The sequence below is a fragment of the Odocoileus virginianus genome, chromosome X (assembly GCF_023699985.2).
Source record: "Odocoileus virginianus isolate 20LAN1187 ecotype Illinois chromosome X, Ovbor_1.2, whole genome shotgun sequence".
Taxonomy (NCBI): Eukaryota; Metazoa; Chordata; class Mammalia; order Artiodactyla; family Cervidae; genus Odocoileus; species Odocoileus virginianus.
In genome coordinates this window covers 7,361,600-7,384,881 of record NC_069708.1, presented here as the reverse complement: position 1 = coordinate 7,384,881, position 23,282 = coordinate 7,361,600, and the positions used below count along the sequence as shown (strand labels likewise).

The window sequence follows — 23,282 nt, the reverse complement described above, 5'->3', positions numbered from 1 at the left end:
ATACATAAATTCAAATTGCAGCTTTTAAAACTTCAAACCGAGGCTTTTGAAATTTCAGAAAACACATGCACTTGAAAAAGCAGATTATAACAAGGTCCCGGTGGGTTGGCACCATCTTTTTTTCTTTTTTCAAAGTATAAAAAACAAACCTAGACAAGAAATAACTATCAAATGTTTTTATACCTGAAAAGAATATGCTGTACTCTTTATAAAAAATTAAGTCATCAAGAAAAAGTTTTCCACAAACATTGTGTGAAAAGAAAGATTATAGCAAATAGCTTAGCCAGAGCTTTTACTTTTTAAGTGATGATTTATTCTATCTGGTAGTTCTTAAGACTTTCCTAAACTAGTATACAGTTAATATCCATAAAATCATATGCAAGTCACTGCCTTTCAAACTGATGCTGAAGGTTAATTAGAAAACATACTTAATTATTTATCATACGCAGATGAGTCCCAGATATGCTCCGTGTCCAAATGCACTGTAAACATAGAAAAATTAGCAGATTTATTCTGGAAAGACAGTGATTCTTCACAAATTAATTTATTGATTTAATGGAATCCCTATCAAAGTCCCCAATGAGATTTATGTTGTAATTTTACCACATGATACTCGTAGTATAAATTAAAATAGCTAAGGTAGGAGAGGATTGAACCTACCAGGAATTAGACATACTTTCATGCTGCAATGATTGAAGTGGTTCCTTGCTGTCACAAAAATCTATGGTATATCTGCAAACTGAAACTTATTGCATATAAAACACAAAATATAATGAAATCACCACAAATCAATAGAGAATAGATTGTGCTGGGAAAAAATATCAATTTCTGAAAAACCCTTCAAGGTCAGGAACTCAACTATATAAATTTAAAATGTATGAAGCATTTAGTTTTTGTGTTTTTTTTAATGAATATGTAAGGATCCAGAATAAAGGCAGATATCCAAACAGTTGTCAGGTGGTCACAATTTTCAGAGTAGTAACAGTGAGAGAAATAACCAAGAAATCGATGTGGTTTCTTTAGAAAGAAACAAAAATATGTTTTAAAAAGATGAAAAGAAAGCTATAAAATATTCTCAATAAGTATATTTTAAGATAAAGTGAAATGAGCCTTTACAAACAAATAAGAAAACACTGAGGCAAAATGGGCAACAGACACAGCAGATGACTGAGAGTATAAACAGAAATGGCAAATATACACATTTACAAAATTGTTTGGCTTTTCTGTTAATAAAAAATGTAAAAAAGTCCATGACAAACTATTGTTACCACCAGCATTGCAAAGAAATTTACCAATATGAGTCTATATTCTTAGTATTCTCATTGTTAACTTTTCTTCCTTATTCTCAGGAAATTAACAGATAGATGAGCCACAATGCATGAACAAATGTAGTTGTTATAGGGCTATTTATCATAATGAAAAACTGGAACCAAACTAATTGCCAAATAACAAAACAATGGTAAAATATGGTGTACTCATATATGACTTTTTACTCAGATCATAAAAATCAATTTTTCAAATAATAAACAATGACCTAAGGAAATATTCACAGTAGTAATTAAAGGAAGAAAACAGGTACACAATGTTTATGTAGAGTTTGATCCCAATTAAATATAAAAATCCTAATTACAGTGAACAAGTACATCTCCACCACTTTTATTCTTGGCTGGATATTTTTGAAAGGATTAGAAAACTATTCACTTAATTAGTGGTGTGTTTGAAGTAGAAGTGGAGGTATTTGCTTTTAGAATTTTAGTCTAGGTTTGAAACTTTGTGTTTGTTTGTTTCATATTACTATTTCCTATTCTTTGAGCTTTTACTTGATGTATTTTGGATTTATTCCTCTCTGAAACTATTAGGTTCTAAAGGTAGGTTGAGAAAAGCCTTACCCATCTGTCTAGGTTTTACAAATGTAATGAGATTTTTAACAAGATTTTACTTAACTAAGATGAGGAAGATCAATAGAAATAAGGTTTCTCTCAGTATATGGGACACTGTGCAAGGTGATTTAGAGTCAAATACTAAAGGTGACAAAGATTTGCAAAGAGTAGAAAGAGACAAAGGTGAGGTAGACTGACCAATACCCTTGAAACCTAGACCCAAAGATTTGAACCAGCTTAGAACTTCCGAATAAATAAAAGATGTCTATAGTGGGATTGCTCCTCTTTCAGAATTGCTTCTCACTCCAGAGTCTGAGGAAAAATGGTGCTACCCCATATCTAAAACAAGCTGCCAGCAGTCAAGACCAGCCTCTTCCTCCTAAGGTTTGCTGAGAAGTAGCAGTGGTATTGGTTTCCCAAGTGGCACTAGTGGTAAAGAATCTACCTACCAATGCAGGAGACACAAGAGACGCAGGTCTGATCCCTGGGTTGGTAAGATCCGCTGGAATAGGAAATGGCAGCCTGCTCCAGTATTTTTGCCAAGAACCAAGGACAGAGGAGCCTGCCAGGCTACAGTCCATGGGGTCACAAGGAGTCAGCCACGACTGAACCCAAGCACAAAAGCAGTGGTATTCCATCTACCATCAGAGATTTCCCACCTCCTTGGTACCCCATGTCCAGATCAATGTTAAGATGACTCAGGTGACCTTGGACTAGAATGTATCACTATGGCTCACATCTCAGAAAATCTTTACTTTCTATAGATGAAGCCCATTCAAATATTTCTACCTTAAAAGTACTCAAAAGCAATATTTCACCTCTTATTTTTCCCCTTTAAGTCATAATAGACTTTCCCTAGACATTTTTATTTGCACATTTTATTGTGTGTATGTATATATATATATTTGTATACTATGTAATTTTATTTGTATCATGTATGTTTTATTGTATATATATATTTCCATTTTTAATTGACATATAGTTGATTTGCAGTGTTTCACATGTACAGCAAAGTGACTCAGTTGTACATATATACATATATATTTATTTCTTCTTCAGATTCTTTTCCATTATAGATTATAAGATATTGAATATAATGCCCTATGCTATACAGTTAAAAAAAAAAAGAGAGAGAGGTCTCAGGTGGAATGGAATACTTAGCTTTGTGGAGAGTGCAGTGTTTATGGTGGGAGTCGTTACCTGCCTTACATCTCCCCTTATATCTCTCTAAGTAATCACTAAAAAAATGTATGAAAACTACAACATGGGAAAATTATGTTCTCCTTCAGCTGAGTATTTGTTGAGCTGAAGAACTCCTTCACAGATCTGTGGAGATTTGGGGGAGACCCAGAAGAACACCCTAGGTGTTTCTTTGGCTTTCCATGTCAAAGTAAGGCAATTGGGGGAGAGGCAGGAGCCACAAATTACCTATACACAGGAAATCAATGAATGATTGTAAATGGGTTTTTTCTTTAATGTGTGTTTTTAATTGAAATAATCAGGTAGAAGAATTGTCCATTATTCAAAGTTGAAAGGCTAATTTACCATGCTTTATCTACCAACTGGTTGCTGTTGACTCTGAAGTTCATGATTCCTGTTCTCCTCTCTCCCCTGAGCTCCAGATATATTTTTTTCAACTAGCAATTTCCCCAAAATATCCAGTACAATTAAATGTACTCAGCTGGAGTAAATGCCATTTTTCATCCAGATAAGGTGGGATCACTGTTAGACCAGGTGACTCAGTACTGAACCTAGATGGCCCAGTACTGAATACTGGATTGACCACTTATTAGCTGTTTGATCTTGGGCAAAATGTGAAGCCTCACTTTCTTTCATCTGTACATGAAGAAAAACTAGTACTCATCTCCTAGTAGTAATGTGACAACTTGATATTTGATTCAGTGGCTGCTCACTCTTTGCAAACCTATGGACTATAGCCCTCCAGACTCTTCTCTCTATGGGATTTCGCAGGCAAGACTATTGGAGCAGGTTGTCATTTCCTTCTCTAGGGGATCTTCTGGAACAAAGGACTGAATCTTCGTTTCCCATGTCTCCTGCATTGCAGACAGATTATTTGCCTTTGAGCCACCAGGAAGGTTTTGCCATATGGAAAATGCTTAATAATTTTTAGCTACTAATGCTAATCTCTCTCCTTTCGTCCACAAATCCTGTTGAATCTCCTACATTTTAAGCATTCTGTCTTTTCCTTTTCCCTTGCTACATCTTCATGATTTAGACCTTTATGTGTGCTCAATGCTGAAGAATCTACCTGCCAATGCAGGAGACACAGTAGATGCAGGTTCAATCCCTGGGTTAGGAAGATCCCCAGAGAAGGAAATAGCAACCCACTCCAGTATTCTTGCCAGGATAAACCCATTGAGACAGAGGAGCCTGAAGGAGTACAGTCCATGGGGTTCCAAAGAGTCAGATAGGACTGAGCGACTGAGTACACTTGTGTGCAGGTCTGCATCCCTTAAATCCAGAGATCATCTGGATCAAGTGATATGGTTGAACCATGACTTCCTCTGGAATGAAGAGTGCTTCAGTTCAGTTAGTCAGTTCAGTCGCTCAGTCGTGTCTGACTCTTTGCAACCCCATGGACTGCAGCACGCCAGGCTTCCCTGTCCATCACCAATTCCCAGAGCTTACTCAAACTCATGTCCATTGAGTCAGTGATGCCATCCAACCACCTCATCCTCTGTTGTCCCCTTCTCCTCCCACCTTCAATCTTTCCCAGCATCAGGCTCTTTGCCAGTGAGCCAGTTCTTCGCATCAGGTGGCCAAAATATTGGAGTTTCAGTTTCAGCATCAGTCCTTCCATTGAATATTCAGGACTGATCTCCTTTAGGATGGACTGGTTGGATCTCCCTGCAGTCCAAGGGACTCTCAAGAGTCTTCTCCAACACCATAGTTCAAAAGCATCAATTCTTCAGCACTCAGCTTTCTTTATGAAGAGTGCTTCAAGTAGTTAACATCTTACATTTGATGGAGATTTTAGTTCTGCAGAAGAGCTCAAAGATATTGTTCTGTGTATCTGGCCTGAAGAATTCCATGGACTGTATAGCCCATGGGGTCACAAAGAATTGGACAGGACTGAGTGACTTTCACTTCACTTTGGGAATGCAGGGAAGGGAATACAAAAAGGCTTTTGTGCCAGGAACCCCACAGGGTCCTGCTTGGTTTCAGTTCGTCACTCTCTGTCTTACCACCCTTACCGACATCCATTTTCTTCATAGAATACCAGAAGGAATGGATGAAATAAATCTTACTCTACTCAAAAAATTGGACTAGTTCATCACCTGGAGATTAAAACAAAGCATTCTATCCACTTCGTAGCCCTGCTTTGAGCCACTTCACCAGCTTCATCCTTTAACCCTTCCTCCCTAAATCTTGACTACTTCAATAGCCAACCATTTCAGCGTCATACACTGATGTAGATATCCTTACTTTGCATGTATAAGAGAAGCCAAAATATTTGTTATTGGCAAAAACTCATATAATCAAACACTAGTCCCTCTGGAAATGAATGCCAAGTCTTTATCAACTTTATTAACAGAAAATAAGCTTAAGCATATCAGGCAGATAATGCCAATAATAATATTCATTCATAATTACAAGCAGCTAAAGGTAACAGTAAACTGTCATTACATTATGAACCTTTTTTTTTAATCCTAAAATAGCCAGCAGCTTGGTAGCAGCCCAAAGAACTTGAGTTATTCGTTGTTATCAGTGGTGGAAGACTAAGCAAACTAACCAAATTTCATTCATTCTAGGCAGCACATTTTACCACATTAGTGTCACTGAAATCTGGGTGAACTTTACTATTTCTGGTGGCCAGGTCACATGTGGTTTAGAAGAAAATCCAAGCAACTGTAGGAGAACCCTGTTAAGAAGTGCTATACTGTCAAGACTCTTGATGTCACAGAAGATGACACTGCATGGAAAAAGACACCAGTTATGGGATCTGACTATAAAGAAAGCTGAGTCCTGAAGAATTGATGCTTTTGAACTGTGGTGTTGGAGAAGACCCTTGAGAGTCCCTTGGGCACAAGGAGATCAAACCAGTTTATCCTAAAGGAAATCAGTTCTAAATATTCATTGGAAGGACTGATGCTGAAGCTGAAACTCCAATACTTTGGCCTCCTGATGCAAAGAACTGACTCATTGGAAAAGACCCTGATGCTGGGAAAAATTGAAGGCAGGAGGAGAAGGGGAAGACAGAGGATGAGATGGTTGGATGGCATCACCGACTCGATGGACATGACTTTGAGTAAACTCCGGGAGTTAGTGATAGACAGGGAGGCCTGGCATGCTGCAGTCCATGGGGTCGCAAAGAATCAGACACGACTGAGTGACTGAACTGAACTGAACTGCTGGGATCTGATGCCTGGTGATCTGATGAGGAGCAGATGTAATAATAATAGAAGTAAAGTACACAATAAATGTAATGCGACTGAGTCATCCAGAAATCATCCCCTCCCCCCCACCCCTGTACGTGAAAAAAAATTATCTTCCATGAAACTGGTCTCTGGTGCCAAAAAGGCTGAGAACCACTGCTCTGAAAGGAAAAGTGGTATTAGAGACTCAGAGTCTAAATATGAGGAAATTTGAAGAACACTGCACCTATTTTTTCACTTATACTTGACTTTTTTATGCATATTCAAAGGGAACATAAGAGAAAAATACATATATAAACCTAAAGAACAATTTCTTAATAAAACCTCTAAGTAATAAATGTCATCATTTAATCAGCAGCATTCCTCACTCTAACCCACATCCTGGGAGTATACACAGTGATGTTATATGACCTGCAAGTGAAGGTCTATTTCATTTGGTGAAATACTGTAGTGCACATCGGTGAGTAAATTAGATTATGTTTTACAGTCAGTATTGCAAAAAATGGAAACAATTCTTTTGAAACAGAAAAGCGTATAAGATTGAACAGAATGATGGCCAAATTCACTCATTCACACAACAGTTATTTATTTAGCATTTTTTCTGTGCCAGGCATAATTTCAGGAGCAAGGGTAACAGTAGTAAATAAAACAGGCAAAATCTTTGCCCTCAGAAAGTTTGATTTCCTGTGTAAGATAGACGATATACAAAACAACCAAATTATAGTGCTTTTCTGTTTTGGGCACGCTCAGTCACTCAGTCATGTCTAAGTCTTTGCAACCCCATGGACTGTAGCCCACCAGGCTCCTCTGTCCGTGGGATTCTCCAGGCAAGGATACTGGAGTGGGTTGTCATTTCCTTCTCCAGGTGCCGACCCAGATATCAAACCAGTGTCTCCTGTATCTCCTGTATTGCAGGTGGATTCTTTACAACTGAGCCGCCAGGAATGTTTTAAGTACTAAAGAGAAAGATTGACTAGGGAGAAAGAACAGAAATTGGAGAGAGAAGAGGTGTGATTGGGAGAGACCTGCAGGAGCTGAGAAAACCAGCCATGCTTGATTTGTGAGGGAAGGTCGTTCTAGGAAGGAAAAAACAGCCAAGTACACAAGCTGAGGTCTCAAGAAGGATAAGAGAAAGGGAGAGAAGATGGACATGAGGTTGGACAAGTAAGGAGAAAGGGGATCAGCAGATTTTATAGATCAGTGCTTTTCCATACAAAAGTACAGTGAGCCTCATATGTAATTTTAAATTTTCTAATCTCACGTGTAAAAAAGAGTAAGAACAGGTGAAATTAACCTATTTTATTTAACCCAATATATTAAAAATATTATCATGTTGACTTGTACATATTTAAAGGGCTAATGAGATATTTTATATTAATTTTTAATACTTTAGAAATATTTTTATTAGGTTTATCTTCTTATTTTTTGCAGTAGATCCTTGTTAATTGTCTATTTTAAATACAGCAGTCCATACATGTCAATCTCAAACTCCCAATCTACCCCTCCCCTCCACCCTTTCCCCCATAAAAATAGTTGTAGATTTTACAGCGGCTTTAGGTTCACAGAAAAATTGAGGAGAAGGTACAGAGATGACTTTTTTTGGTACTAAGTCTTTGAAATCCAGTATGCAATTTACACTTAACAGCACATCACAATTTCCCTCACATCATTTCAAGTGCTCAGTAGCCACATGTGAAGGTGTCTAGTATATTGAACAGCACAGATCTAGACCCTCATAGAGTGCTATAATGACTTTGCTTTTGATGTGAATGAACTGGGAAGCAATAGAAAAGTTTGAGTGCAATGATGACATAATATGATTTGAGTTTTCAATGGAGCCCAAAATAGGACTTGGGTTTTTATAGAATCTGCTGTTTGGAGAATAGAAAAAGAAGACAGTGCCTTCTCATGTGCCTCGGGTAGACTTTGGACTAGCTCACATCAAAGAACAAAATTGAGTATAGAGGAACATAAATCCAATAACCGGATCCAGTTTGGGGAATTAGTGTAACTGAAGTTCTCTCAGTGCCCCGTCTTTGCACAGGCTGTGAATCAAATCCCTTTTCATGCTTCAAGACCCAGGTAGACCATTATCTCCTCTGACACATCTTCTATACCTTTCTATATCCAGAAAATAACTTGTCCTCCACAATATTCTATCATAGTCCTAGATTTACATGCTTCTTCCCTCTCATGGACTATGAGATCCTCAAGGCAAGGTACATAACTCATTTCTCTTTGATCCAAATGCCTATCTGAGTTCCTGGAAGTTAGTAAACCCTCAGTAAATATTTGTCAACTTGAAGCAAAAACAAACGAAAAATTAGCTGAACAGCCCCCAAATGGAAGCAACTCAAATGTCCATCAACAGAGATATGTTTTATACAGTTTAGTGCTATGTAGTGAAGAAGATAATCTACACAGAACATGGATGATGATTGCAAACATTACATTTAAAGACAGTGCTGTTGTTTAGTCACTAAGTCATGTCCGACTCTTGGGACCTCATGGACTGTAGCCCGCCAGGCTCCTCTGTCCACAGGATTTCCCAGGCAAGAATACTGGAGTGGACTGCCCCATACACATAATGCTCAATACAGGCAAAATAATAAAAGTTGACAGGATACTGATTACACTTGGAGTTGGTGACTGCAAGGGTTTTGAGGGGACTTCTAATAACATTCTATTCCTTTGATGTATCCAAGGGTTAGTTGGTATATCCATTTTTTAAAACTATGTTGATCTCTATAGTTATATGAACACTTTCCTATATGTATATTATACTTCAATTTAAAAGCTTACATACCACATATACATAGTTCCCAAAAGATAATAAAACAAAAAAATGTAAATTGTTATAAGTGCAGCTTATCTTGCTCAGCTGTGTTATGATTCAATATGTAAGAATAAATTTATGGCTAATTGAGTAACATACAGTATATGTGCTTTTATAATTAACAACATCAACTAGTACAACATATGTTAAGTATTTTAAATCAATTCCCTCTTTCCTCCAAAAAGATTTTGTGTTGTAATTTGAAAAACATTTGAACATGTAATAATTTAGTGTTTTCATTTAATTCCCTTGTTTTTACTTTACAATTTTCCATAATGATGTATTTCATTCAAACATCTTAAAACATGTAATTTCACTTTATATGCTTACTCTGGTGAAGTTGTTAACCAGAGGCAGTTTTGCCCCAAAGGTGATATTTGACTAGGCCTTTAAAATATTACGTCCTTAAAAATATTATATTGTTAACATCTTTAAAATGGCTCATTTTTTGAAAGTGTGTGCAACTTTTTTGAATTAGAAAACTTGAGAAATATGTTCTTTAAAACAATTTTATTCTTCTCCAGGTTAGAAGAACAAAAGAATATCCTGTCAGAATTTCAAAGAGATTTGAATGAATTTGTTTTATGGTTGGAAGAAGCAGATAACATTTCTAGTATTCCGCTTGAACCTGGAAATGAGCAGCAACTAAAAGAAAAGCTTGAGGAAGTCAAGGTAATTTTATTTTCAAAAATCTCCCAGGGCCTACTTGTATATGAACCTAGGGGGAATTCCCTGGTGGTCCAGTGGTTAGGACTTGGCCACTCACTGCCGTGGCCTGAGTTTAATCCCTGGTCGGGGAACTAAGATCCCATGAGCTACATGGTATGGCCAAAAAAGAAAAAAAAAAGTATAAGAATATATTTTTTAAATGTATCCAGTCATTGATTTCCTGCCCATTGGGATACTGATAGTTCTTCAGTGATTTTGCTCACAACTTTATTTTGTCTTAGCCCAGTGAGTATATATATATATATTTTTTTTTAAAGTATGTATCAGATATATATATATATATATAAGTGTGCTTCTGTTTGTGTGTGTGTATAAAATGCATAATTATACTTTTTAAACTGATTTGAAATTAATTTTAGACTTAATGGAGAATTCCACAGCTCCAAATTATTTTAAAAACGGGAGAATCTGTAGAAATGATCTCATTTCTTATGGAAGATCTTAATTGCCAAATCAGTCTCCCTACTTCAGCCTCTAATTAAAGGCATTCTATTTGCCTGAAGCAGTATTTTGGTTTGGTTTGGTTTGTCTGCAGGGATAAGGGGAGGTGACGTTGGTTCACTTTCTATACTGGTTGAATAAAACTTCTGGTGTATTCAAGTGACTTTTTTATGCCTGCTTAATGTGATGGAGAAAGGAATGGCAACCCACTCCAGTACTCTTGCCTGGAAAATCCCCTGGACAGGGGAGTCTAGCCAGCTACAGTCCAAGGGGTCTCAAAGAGTCAGACACGACTGAGCAACTAACACACTGTGATGTCTGCTGCTTTCTGATTAGCTCTCCTGGCTGACTGAGATGCTTTGATTGTGCTGTTGGATTAACTTTCATGGTTTAAGTTTTAGGAAAGAAACTCCTTTGGATCTGTTTTACTTTAATTCTTGAAGGGAAAGGGAAATTAACATTCAATCATCCCCTGTTACATACTAAGTATTAGATGTATTTACATCTGCTATTTTAATCTTATCAAACTTCCAAAATGGTTATTATCCTCATTTTACAAGGTCACAGAATCAAAGAGAAATGGAACTGCTTCTTTATCAATGATTCAGTTGATCTGCACATGCAGATTAGACTCCATGTCAACTACTTATTTCTGTGAAATAAGAAATATGTACCTGACAGAGGATGAAGTATAAGAAGTAAAATATTGCTTAATTCAGTAAACAAATATTAAGCACCTAGTATATTCAGATAATGTATTAGGTATTTGAGAGTCAAAAAATAAAAAGTTTTTGATCCATAGTTCGAGGATGGTTATGCCATGGAAAAATAAACTCAGTCTGTTCTTAAAAATTCATCTTTCCTAAATATATTGAGTGTTTTATATATATATATGTATATATAAAAGTGATAACTCATTTAAGAGACATGTTTGGTGGTGTTCACTTATTAATAAATATTCATTGATTTCCTTTTTTTTCTTAGTCTAGATCAACACCGTCCAATAGCACCATCCAATATCATTTAACAACATGATGAATGTGTTGAATATTAGCAACTTTAGTAGCCACTAGCTGCACTTGCCTTTTGAGGACTTGAAAGATAGCTGATGTAAATGAAGAATTAAGTTTTTAATTTTACTGACAGTTAATTTAAATTTAAACAGCCTCATGTGGCTAGTGGTACTATTAACAGTGCAGTAATAGAAGATACAAATAAATAAAATACAGTTAATAAAACTATGATAGCTTTGTAGATCATAAAAAGGGCACTTTTAATGTGATGTTAAATGAATAAGAAAAATTCAGGAATGTGCAGGTATCAAAATTAAGTGTTCTTGAATGAAAACACCCAAGTTTGGATCACCAGTCTGTTGCTTGCTACTTCTGTGTCCTTGAATCTGATATTTAACCACTCTGTCTCAGTTTCCTTCTATGTAAGATGAAGATAGTAAGATCTACCTCATGGCCTTATTATAAAAGTTAACTAAGATGATGTATATGAAGAGGTTAGTTAGCACAATGCCTGTTACCAGGTATGTTCTTAGTTATCTTTTAATATGATAATGCAATTTCTTACTATGCTAAGTTATAATATGGAGACCTAATACCTGAGAGGATGCTTATATTTGCCCAGATTATTCTATTTATGAGAGGTGTGTTTTTAGACTTTTGACACTGTTTAGGGTATTGTTTTAGAGCTCATCATACTACATAACATTTTTCTCTTGAGAAAAAAAAACCTCTGAGGGAGACAAGATATTCTGATCCTTTGTAGGATGGGCTGATTTACTTAAGTGTGGGTGTCTTAGTCCACCAGCTCTGCGCTCTGTAGAAAACCTGGTATTTAAGGAACCAATGGGCCTCCAGTCTTTCTTTGTTTTGATAGATTAATCAATAGAGGCAAAGACAAGGTAGTTGGCATTGTGCTGTAATTCATTTTAAATGTTGTTGCATTTGTCTGTTTCAGTTACTGGCCGAAGAGTTGCCCCTGCGTCAGGGAATTCTAAAACAATTAAATGAAACAGGAGGAACAGTGCTTGTAAGTGCTCCCATAAGCCCAGAAGAGCAAGATAAACTTGAAAATAAGCTCAAGCAGACAAATCTTCACTGGATAAAGGTTAGACATTAACCATCTGTCCTGTCACATGTGTTAAACGCTGCAAGCATTTCTTTTGTTTCATGGTGCTTAATTGGTGAGGATGGGGGAGAGGGCTGGTTTTATGGATTGTTATTTTGTTTTTATTTTAATTGACTATTTGATTTGGGTGTGTGATTTGTTATGAATGAAAGGAATGTTGATGGCAAATGATGGTACAGTAATGACCAAATGCCAAGTTATATACCACTATTACTTTACATGAATTATTCTAAAGAATTAGAAAAAAGGATAAAGTGATTCATTCAGTGTTCAGGTGTAGATTGACAATATTTAAGCAAGATGGAGGTTGTCCAGCTCAATGAGTATCATAAATCAAAATTACTTATCCTTACCAATATGCATACAATGCAGGAGACCGAGGTTCAATTCCTGGGTCTAGAAGGTCCTCTGGAGAAGGAAATGGCAACCCGCTACAGTGTTCTTGTCTGGAGAATCCCATGGACAGTGCAGCCTAGTAGGCTACAATCCATGGGGTCACAAGAGTAGGACACGACTTAGCAACTGAACCACCACCAATAGCATAGACTTAATCAAGGATCAATGCATGCTAAACTTCTCTAAAAGATGTTTTATTTATTTACTGTTTATTTGTTTACTTGTGAGTTTTCATCTTTCTAACTTGGATACTTATTAAATCTTATATTTTATTTTTAAAATATAATATTTTAAATTGTTTATCAAATTAATGCATATTTACTCTTTAAAACCAAGTGAAATGAAAGTGAAGTTGCTCAGTCATGTCCAACTCTTTGCGACCCCGTGGACTGTAGCCTACCAGGCTTCTCTACCCATGGGATTCTCCAGGCAAGAATACTGGAGCAGGTTGCCATTTCCTTCTCCAGGGGCTCTTCCTGACCCAGAGATCGAACTTGGGTCTCCCGCATTGCAGGCAGATGCTTTACCCTCTGAGCCACCAAGGAAGCCCTTAAAACCAAGTGGTGCATATGAATTAAAAAAAAAAAAAGCAACATTAGCTGATCCATCAAAAGGCTATTTATCAAAAGTCTGTCCTGTCCATACTGTACTCCTCTGACAACCTTTTCATAAATCAAGTGAACATATATATATGAATCTGTTCTGGATTCTCTTGATTATCAATGTTCTTCAACTAGTACTGCAGTGGCTTTGTAACAGTAATCATTCTTTTTTTTTTCAGCTCAGTAGTTTAATTTTTTAATGAAGAGTTTGTGTTTTTAGAGCATTTTTAGGTTCACAGCAAAACTGAGAGGAAGTTACAGTGATTGCTCAAAGACTCCTCCCCCCAAATTTACAGTTTCCCTTGTTATAAACATCTCCCACCAGAGAGGTTCAGTTCAGTTCAGTTCAGTCGCTCGGTCATGTCTGACTTTTTGCGAGCCCATGGACTGCAGCATGCTAGGTTTTCCTGTCCATCACCAACTCCCGGAGCTTGCTCAAACTCATGTCCATTGAGTCGATGATGCCATCCAACCATCTCATCCTCTGTTGTCCCCTTCTCCTCCTGCCTTCAATCTTTCCCAGCATCAGGGTCTTTTCCAGTGAGTCAGTTCTTCACATTAGGTGGCCAAAGTATTGGAGTTTCGGCTTCAGCAGTAGTCCTTCCAATGAATATTCAGGACTGATTTCCTTTAGGATGGACTGGTTTGATCTCCTTACTGTCCAAGGGACTCTCAAGAGTCTTCTCCAACACCACAGTTCAAAAGCATCAGTTTAAAGTATAAGAGAGGTACATTTAACAGTCATCTTTCAACAGCTTGAGATACAATTTATATACCATATAATTCACCCATTTTAAAGTGTACAGTTCAATGGTTTTGGTATAATTACTTTTTAAGTTGTAGTACATATATATAACATAAGATTTGTCATTTTAATGATTTTAAGTATACAATTTATGGTCATTTATTATATCCACAATGTGAAACCATTACCATTATCTGTTTCTAAAACATGTGCAGTACCCCAAAGAGAAATTCTCTAACTGTTAAGCAATAGCTCCCCCATCACCCTACCCCATCACCCGTCTCCCTAAAAGTAACCTTTAATCTACTTTCTGTCTGTATGTTTTTGCCTGCTCTAGAGATTTCATATAAGTGGACTCACACTGTATCTGCCCTTTGTGTTGAGATTATTTCACCTGGCATAAGATGTTAAAGTTTCACCCATGTTGTAGCAGGTATCATTGAACAATATTATATTGTAGATGTGTGTATGTATATATACACACACAATGTATATATGTGAATATAAACATTTGTTGTTGTTTAGTCATAAGTCATGTCTGACTCTTTTGCAACCCCATGGGCTATAGCCTACCAGGCTTCTTTATCCATGGGATTTTCCAGGCAAGAATACTGGAGTGGGTTGTCTGGGTTCTCCAGGGGATCATCCTGACCCAGGAATTGAACTCGCGTCTCTTGCATGGCAGAGGGATTCTTTAATGCTGTGATATATGGGAAGTCCCTCCATTCTGAAAGAATAGTCTGAGAAGGCAACAACAACAACATATGTGTGTGTATACACATACACGTATGTGTGTGTACATACACAGGCATATGTCTATGTATATATGCATGTATACATGCAATATATATGCGTGTATATATATATACCTATATATATAAGTATATATGCATGTATATGTGTGTATATATATATACACACACACGCATGTATATAACACACACACACACACACACATACACACACACAAACCCACATACTTGTTTTACAAAAAAAATTGGGATCTGCTAGCATAAAAATTCAAACCTCATTCTTCTTAGTCCAGATTGTTTTTTGCTATTTTCGGTTTACCAAATAAGTTTTAGAACCAACTTGCCAATTTTTATTAAAGCCTGCCAGAATATCAATTTGATTGTGTTGAGCTTATAGATCAGTTAACATTTTTACAATGTTGAGTCATCTAATCTATGAAAATGTTACATCCCTTCATTTGTTGAGGACTCCTTTAATGCATTTTTAGAAATACTTTGTAGTTTTCAATCCAGAGGACCGGCACATGTTTTATTAGATTTAATCCCAGATATTTGATGTTTTGGTCCTTTTATAAATGGGATTCATTTCAAGTTTTATTTTCTTTTTGTTGCTTATATATAAAAATAGTTTTTTTTACATTAAACACACATCCAGTGTCCTTGCCAGATTCACATACTAATATCAATGTTTTGTAAAACATTTTCAAATTTTTTAATGTGCACAATCATGTCATCAAATAGAGGTAGTGTCTCTCTTCCCAGTCCTTAGGATTTTAATTGTTTTTGCATAAACTTGGGCCTCTAAAACAATGTTTAAGAGACAGGGTGATAATGGGAGGCCTTGAGTCATTTCCTGTTTCAGGTGGACTGCTTTCAGTAATTAATCATTCAATATTATGTTCCTTATAGAACTTTTTATAGATCCTCTGAATCAGGTTAAAGAATTTTTTCCTTATTCTTTTTTCTCAAATTTTTATTACAAATAGGTAACCTATTCATAACTTTCTTTGCATTTATTAAAAAGATCCTATGATTTTTTTTTTTTCCTCTGAATGTGACAAACGATAGTCATTGTTTTGGGAATTTGAAATTACTCTGGAATTCCAGAAATAAATCCTATTGGTCATGATGTCTTCTACTTTTCTATAGATTGCTGGATTCAGTTTTCTAATATGCTGTTTATGATTTTTATATCTTTGTTCATGGCAGGAAATGGTCTGTAATTTATTTTTGAATCCTTCTTGAGTGTTGATAGCAATGTTAAACTAGACTTAATAATCAAGTTCAGAGGCTCTCTCTTTCTTTGTTCTGGAATGATACCAAGACTGGTGAAAATTGGTGAATATTGGTATCATTTCTTCCTGAGATGTTTGGAAGAATTCAGTTGTAAAGCCATCAGTGCATGGGGTGTTAGATTTGTGTTGTTGTTACTGTTGAGGTTTTTAGGTGAGAAAATTTTTGATAATGGATCCATTTCTTCAATAGATACAGGAATGGTTATATTTTTATTTCTTGGTGTGTCAACTTTTATAAGTTGTGTCTTTCAAGGAATTTGTCCACTCCCATGCTATTTTCCCTTTGGGGGCTGTAGACTTTTTAAATACTGCTAGGGTTCTTGTGTATATTTATATTTAAGAAGGAGAAAATAGACTACAAGTTCTAAGTAGCTGGATGGGTCTTGTTAACTGGGATATTTTACTCTATGTGCTAAGGTAGAGAGCTGAGTCTCTTGTTGAAAGAAACCTTCAAAGTCTATGATACAGTGGGCTTTATTCTGAGCTATTCATACCAATGCTAAAATTCTTTCCAGACAAGAAGTCCAATTTCTTTAGGTAAGAACCACACTCACTGTTTTGATTTGTTTCTTTTTGCCTGTAGGTCAGTGTTAAAAGAAGACCATTCATTGTGGGGTAGTTTTGATATTAACACAAATTTGCATCTACAAGCTTTCATACATGCTCTTTTTCTCAGACATCATGACATCTTTAATCCAAACACTATCCAGGCTTTGCCAAGTTCAGATCCCCTGTACCGAAGGCTTCTTCTCCCTTACTTTTTGTGTCCCCATATGTACTTTCTCCATCTATGCTTTTGACCTTCCAAGTATGTTTTGAAACCTCTCATCCACTTTTGACCACATTTCTACTACCTTATTGAGCATATTGAATACCTGTTAACTTTGTTCTATTCAAAATATAAAGCAAATTGTAATCCTTCAAACCGGGAGCAAATCCATACCAAGAAAATACCACAGAAGCATAATTTTCATGTAATATGAAATGGATTCTTTCAAAAATGGTACAATTGCCTATAAAGAATTGCTTGTCATTCATCAATACTCGACCAAATTGAGAGCCATGAAAAAGTTACACTGAGAAACATTTCTTTACATAGATGATTTGAAAAGAAAGAAGTAGAGACTGAATTTTTAATTGTCAGGGTATTCATTATATTTTTTAATCGATGATGCTGAAGTTCTTGAAGCAGATCATTTACATGACTGATAAAATATTTATGAACTGAAATGAGTACCAATTATATGACATTAAATTCAAAATGTGTGTTTTGACCTCTATAATTCAAGCAATTAGATATTTGGGGGGAAAACCTCCTTTTATTTTTATATATTGACACTTTCTTTCAGTTGTGTAAATAAACATAATTTAAATTTTTTAAGTTAATTTTGTCCTACTGTAAAATGTAACATTTCTTCCTTTAATGATTTCAGAATAGCCACATATACATATAGACACTTACATGTTGAAGGAAAGTATTTTCCTAGTAATTAAATGTTGTAGACACACAACACTTTTACAAATAAAATCATTCCTCATAAGAAGAGAACAAGGAGGAAAGATGTGCCCAAATATTCCTTGATATTACAAAAAGGAACACAGAAATTATAATTGTAGGAAATGTGAGAGAACTGTCAAAAACATGATAATAGCTTTGTGACTAGTGAAGCATATGTCAAGATTTTATCTTTTCTGCAACAGAATAGAATGTCAATTTTTTATGATAAAAAATTAAAGCTAAGACTATGAACACCATCTTGTGTAGACTTATATTTCTATATCATTCATAATATCTGTGTCTTATCCCAATATTATAATTTTTATACTATGTCTTTGCCACTAAAGTTCATAGAATTTGGAATCTTATTCAGTAGTCATGTTAAAAAGTATTTGTCTCTTCTCAATCCTAATGCCACCCTATCCCTGTTGAATTAAATTTAAGAATGGAAAATGAATGATTAATGCCAATTTATGTCATTACGCAAGTCAACAGTTAAAAAAAATAAGGTGGTCAAGATGATCAAGAGATGGTTTTGATCATCATTAAACCTTAAATGCTCAGTCATTAGAAGAGAGAAGAAATAATGGCGACCCCCTTGCCTGTATTCTCTAGCACACTCCTCCATTTAAAGGCTAGAGTGAGTGTTAGAATTGTAACTAGTAGGTCGTGATTGCTGGAATACAGACATGCAGTTCCTTAACATAGAGTATTTCTAAAAACATCCTGCTAATACAATACCTGATGTCAGGTGCATTTTTCCACAGCTGACTCTATTACATTGTACATTGTGTATTTAGCCAACTTACCAATTATTTTGGCACTTCTATGTTTTATTACTGAATACAGAAAACAGTGATGGGAGGTAATATAGCTGTTCCTTTAAGAGAGTGGTGGACTCTTTAATGGGTTTGTTGCAAAACTGTGTTAACTTGCTGTGGCCGACCCAGCACCTGTTTATAACACAGGTGGAAAACGTTGCTTTGAGGTGAAATATAGGTCTTGGTTTAAATTGTGGTTTCCTCCAGATAAGGACCATGAAGTGATGTCCTCATTTTTGTCTAATGCATGTTTTGAGTCTTACAATCTAGCAATAATATCCATAAGATCTACAGAATGGCAATGTAATTAAAGCTAACGTCTGTGTTTTTTTTTCCCCCTTTGAGTGTCTCACTCTCTAATCTTCATACACATGTCTGATTCTGTGTTGATTTCAATATTTATCATTCATCATATTTCTTTCTATGTTCTCTGAACTTGTGTGTGTGTGTGTGTATGTGTGTGTGTGTGTGTGTGTGTAGGTAGATAGGGAGTGCTCCCTCTGTTCTAACCTCTCCCCACCACTATTACTGTCTTTTTTTTTTTTTCTCTGTAATATATGTCTTTGCCTAGGTGGCTCTAGTGGTGAAGATCCTGCCTGCCAATGCAGGAGACAAAAGAGATATGGGTTTGATCCCTGGGTCGGGAAGATCTCCTAGAGAAGGGAATGGCAACCCAGTCTAGTATTCTTCTCTGGAGAATCCCATAGACAAAGGAGTCTGGTGGGCTACAGTCCCCAGGGTTGCAAAGAGTTGGACATGACTGCAGTAACTCACATGAATTGATAACTATCTATGTCTACCATGAATCTACTTTTCTAAAAGCACACGTGTCAGGTTTTTTTGTGCCTGGGTAGCATACATGACACATTCTCTCCTACTCTCTTTTAATCTTTCTTTCATCTTCTCCTGCCCTCGACACTTTGTGTTCCCTTTTCTTTACTGCTCTTTTGGCTGTTACATGTAGATATTTTTTCAACTCCCCATTTCAGTTCAGTTCAGTTCAGTTCAGTTGGTCAGTCATGTCCAAGTCTTTGTGACATTTGGCTTCTCTGTCCATCACCAACTCCCAGAGCTTGCTCAAACTCATTGAGCCATCCAACCATCTCATTCTCTGTCATCCCCTTCTCCTCCTGCCTTCAATCTTTCCCAGCATCAGGGTCTTTTCCAATGGCTCATTTCTTCACATCAGGTGGTCAAAGTATTGGAGCTTCAGCATCAGTCCTTCCAATGAATATTCAGGACTGATTTCCTTTAAAATTGACTGGTTTGATCGCCTTGACATCCAAAGGACTCTCAAGAGTCTTCTCCAACACCACAGTTCAAAAGCATCAGTTCTTTGGCACTCAGCTTTCTTTATGGTCCAACTCTCACATCCATACATGATTACTGGAAAAACCGTAGCTTTGACTAGATGGACCTTTGTCGGCAAAGTAATGTCTCTGCTTTTAAATATGCTGTTGAAGTTGGTCATAGCTTTTCTTCCAAGGAGCAAGTGTCTTTTAATTTCATGACTGCAGTCACCACCTGCAGTGATTTTGGAGCCCGAGAAAATAAAGTCTGTCACTGTTTTCATTGTTTCCCCATCTATTTGCCAAGTGATGGGACCAGATGCCATGATATTCATGTTTTGAATGTTGAGTTTTAAGCCAGGTTTTTCACTCGCCTCTTTCACTTTCATGAAGAGGGTCTTTAGTTTCTCTTTGCTTTCTGTCATTAGGGTGGTGCCATCTGCGTATCTGAGGTTATTGATATATCTCCTGGCAATCTTGATTCCAGCTTGTGCTTCATCCAGCCCAGCATTTCACGTGATGTACTTTGCATATAAGTTAAATAAACAGGGTGACAATATACAGCCTTGACACACTTCTTTCCCAGTTTGGAACCAGTCTGTTCCATGTCCGGTTCTCTTGCTGCTTGAGCTGCATACAGATTACCCATTACTTAAAACCAAAATATTTTTTAACAGTCTTAATTTTGAATCATAAGCTTCCTGTAAATGATTGAAAAAGTAGAAAGATGGGACATTTATTTTGTAGACTCATAGCATTATTCAGATGGAAGGAGCTTAATGAAACCAAATTACTCTCACATCTAGATTAGAACACTAAATCCTAGAAAGATTATATGACTTATTTGAGAACACATTATTTAAATATAAAACTATTAAAAAATTATTGCAAAATATAATTTTGATTCAGTGTTTTCCCATTCATTCCATTGTTGATTTGAAGGAAAACCTGAGGTTTCTTTTCATTTAAGAAACCATATGAATGATTTTGCTTTGCTTTTTGCCCTTTTTGGAAAACTGAATGCCATGTTTTCAACTTATATTCCAGAACCTTCTTTACTAGGAACTGCTTATAATTATCTAATACAAGAAACCATGTTTATTTCAGAATTAGTTATATGTCTACTATTTTTGATGTTAAATAACTTTATAGGTAGTATATATTATACATTCCTATTAGTCATAATACATTTCATTTTATTGAATATATTTAAAATTTTGCCTCATAGTTTACCATTTATTTGTAAATAGTAAATTACTATTCTAGTCTGTTCATGCCTGGGAAATCCCATGGAGAGAGGAGCCTGGCAGTCTACAGTTTATGGTGTCACAAAGAGTCAGACATGACTTAGTGGCAAAACAACGATAATAAGAAATTTTACTGGAAAGTGAATTTCAGTTAAGTGCCTTTTAACAACAAAACTGTAACATTACTTTTAAAAAGTAAGATTTAAAAATTAATTTATGTTGCAAAGCTTCTATATAGGAGTAAGTTTTGCAATATTGATAATAGTCAAGAATCATTTTCAAAATAAATCACAAAATAAATATTATGAAAGTAAAAATACATATGGTGAAATTCATAGGCCAGATGATGAACATTGTACAAATAACTGTATCTAAATTTCTAGAAATCTGGTTCATTTTGTATTAACCCATAATTATGTCACTTCTTAGTATCCATTCAAGTAGTACACATTTTACATTTGTTCATTTGTATCAAGGTGAACAAATATTTGGTTTTCCAAATATGATTGCCATACAACGCCAGTAGTTATTTGTCATTACTATAAATGTGAGTAAAAATGAGAAAATTAAATCAAGCTAAAGCTTGGCTTTTCCATTCCTTGCTCAAAAACAGACATTTGCTCTGATTGATTATTTTCCTAGCAAAGGCCATGATTAATAGATTGTTCTAGTAGTGAGCATTCAATCCTGCCCTTAATGTGAATTACTTTTTTTAACAAAAGAAAAGAATCTTTAAAGGAAATTTTTTTAAAGTGTTGCTTACCTATTTACTACTAACATATATAGCCTGATAATTCTTGGAAGTTCATCATCTTGAAAGTTTCTTTTATATAGTTAATAATTTCATGGTAACATTTATTCATTAATTTCAATAATTCATTCAACAGACATCTAATGAGTGACCACTATGTGCCACATGCTCTCCTAAGCGTATCATAATCAAGTCCCGCTCTTGAATTGTTTAAAGAATATTCAGAATTACATAGAACTAGGCATTATAACTTTTCATATCTCTAATTTGTAGTTGATAAATAGTTTGAAGCTGAGTTGACTGGCAGAGTAGTAAAGTTTATAACATAAGCATCCTTGACTTTGCTTCATATAATTTCAAAGTAAGATAGGGGTCTTTACTAGATTGTGTGTCATGATGCATGATTGTGCCTGTTATCCCGTCATTATTTTCAATAGCTCCCTCTTTCACTCTCATGAGTGAGTTCCCACTTTGGAAGACTGAAAAAAATATAAGGTTACCCCAGAGACCTACTTTTAAGAGCCTGAGAATGGCATCAGGCTCTTAAAATTAGGCCTGACCCAGTAGTCAGTAAGTAGTAGTATTATCACCACAAATGTTTTCTTGACACCTCAGTAAGTTGAGACATTTGGTCTGTCCTAGAAACCAGATTGCCATTACTATTACCCACCGAAGTACTTGGCCTCCTCCTCAATAGAAATTGATCAGAGGCCAGACAAGAAATTTGGGGAAGGCTTTATTGGGGCCCCTGCTATAGTAAGGGGGATCAAGTACAAATAACAGGTTCCTTTGCTTGCTCACACTCCGAGGGCAAGCTTGTCCCTCACATGGGGTGAGGGTAGGGGTGTGTCCAGGAATCAGGTGAAAGAGATGGCTTAGGTGATTTGCCCACGCCTTTGCGGTGTTGTGTGCAGGGGGGCAGGCACAGTAAACTGCTTTTGCTTCAGGCTCTTCAGAAGTGGCAGTTAGGCCTTCTGATCTCTCCGAATCTCTTGTCCAGCATTTGCCCTAACTGTGCATGCATGCAGTTAGTTTTAGTCTCATATGTTTCTTTGTATTTTCTTGCTCGAGGAGAGATAGGTCCAGGTACGAGCATTGCGGCACTGCCGCAAAGGGTCCTAGTTTCCAGCCTGTCCCATTCCTACTAAATTAATCAGAATTTAACAACAGGAAGTTTATAATAATGTGTGGTTTTTAACTTTCCAAATGACTTCAAGCAGTGCCAAGAATACAGATCAGACATTTTACAAACAAAAAGTAAACTGGAGTTGTGAAAAGGCAGTTTATTGTGGTGATTAACAGTGAGGTTTATGGATTATAGCTTTCACCGCTTCGTTATAATAGCCACAAAATTCAGGTAATCATATAACATACTTTCCGGGTTTTGGTGAAAATTCAATGAGACAGTACATGGAAAATGCATAACGCAGCATTGGATGCATTGTAATTGGTTAAAAATGTTAA

The 23,282-nt window shown here is 36.1% G+C and overlaps 1 protein-coding gene across 7 annotated transcripts in view; it reads left to right on the top strand.

Moving 5' to 3' along the window:
• Window positions 1-23,282, top strand: part of DMD (dystrophin) — a 2,261,655-nt gene that overhangs the window by 1,425,077 nt on the left and 813,296 nt on the right. For all 7 annotated transcript variants that reach the window (XM_070462101.1, XM_070462106.1, XM_070462102.1 and 4 more), the window contains 2 exons: window positions 9,638-9,785; window positions 12,252-12,401. In XM_070462101.1, coding sequence (XP_070318202.1) covers window positions 9,638-9,785; window positions 12,252-12,401 — 298 coding nt within the window. The remainder of the gene's footprint in view (window positions 1-9,637; window positions 9,786-12,251; window positions 12,402-23,282) is intronic.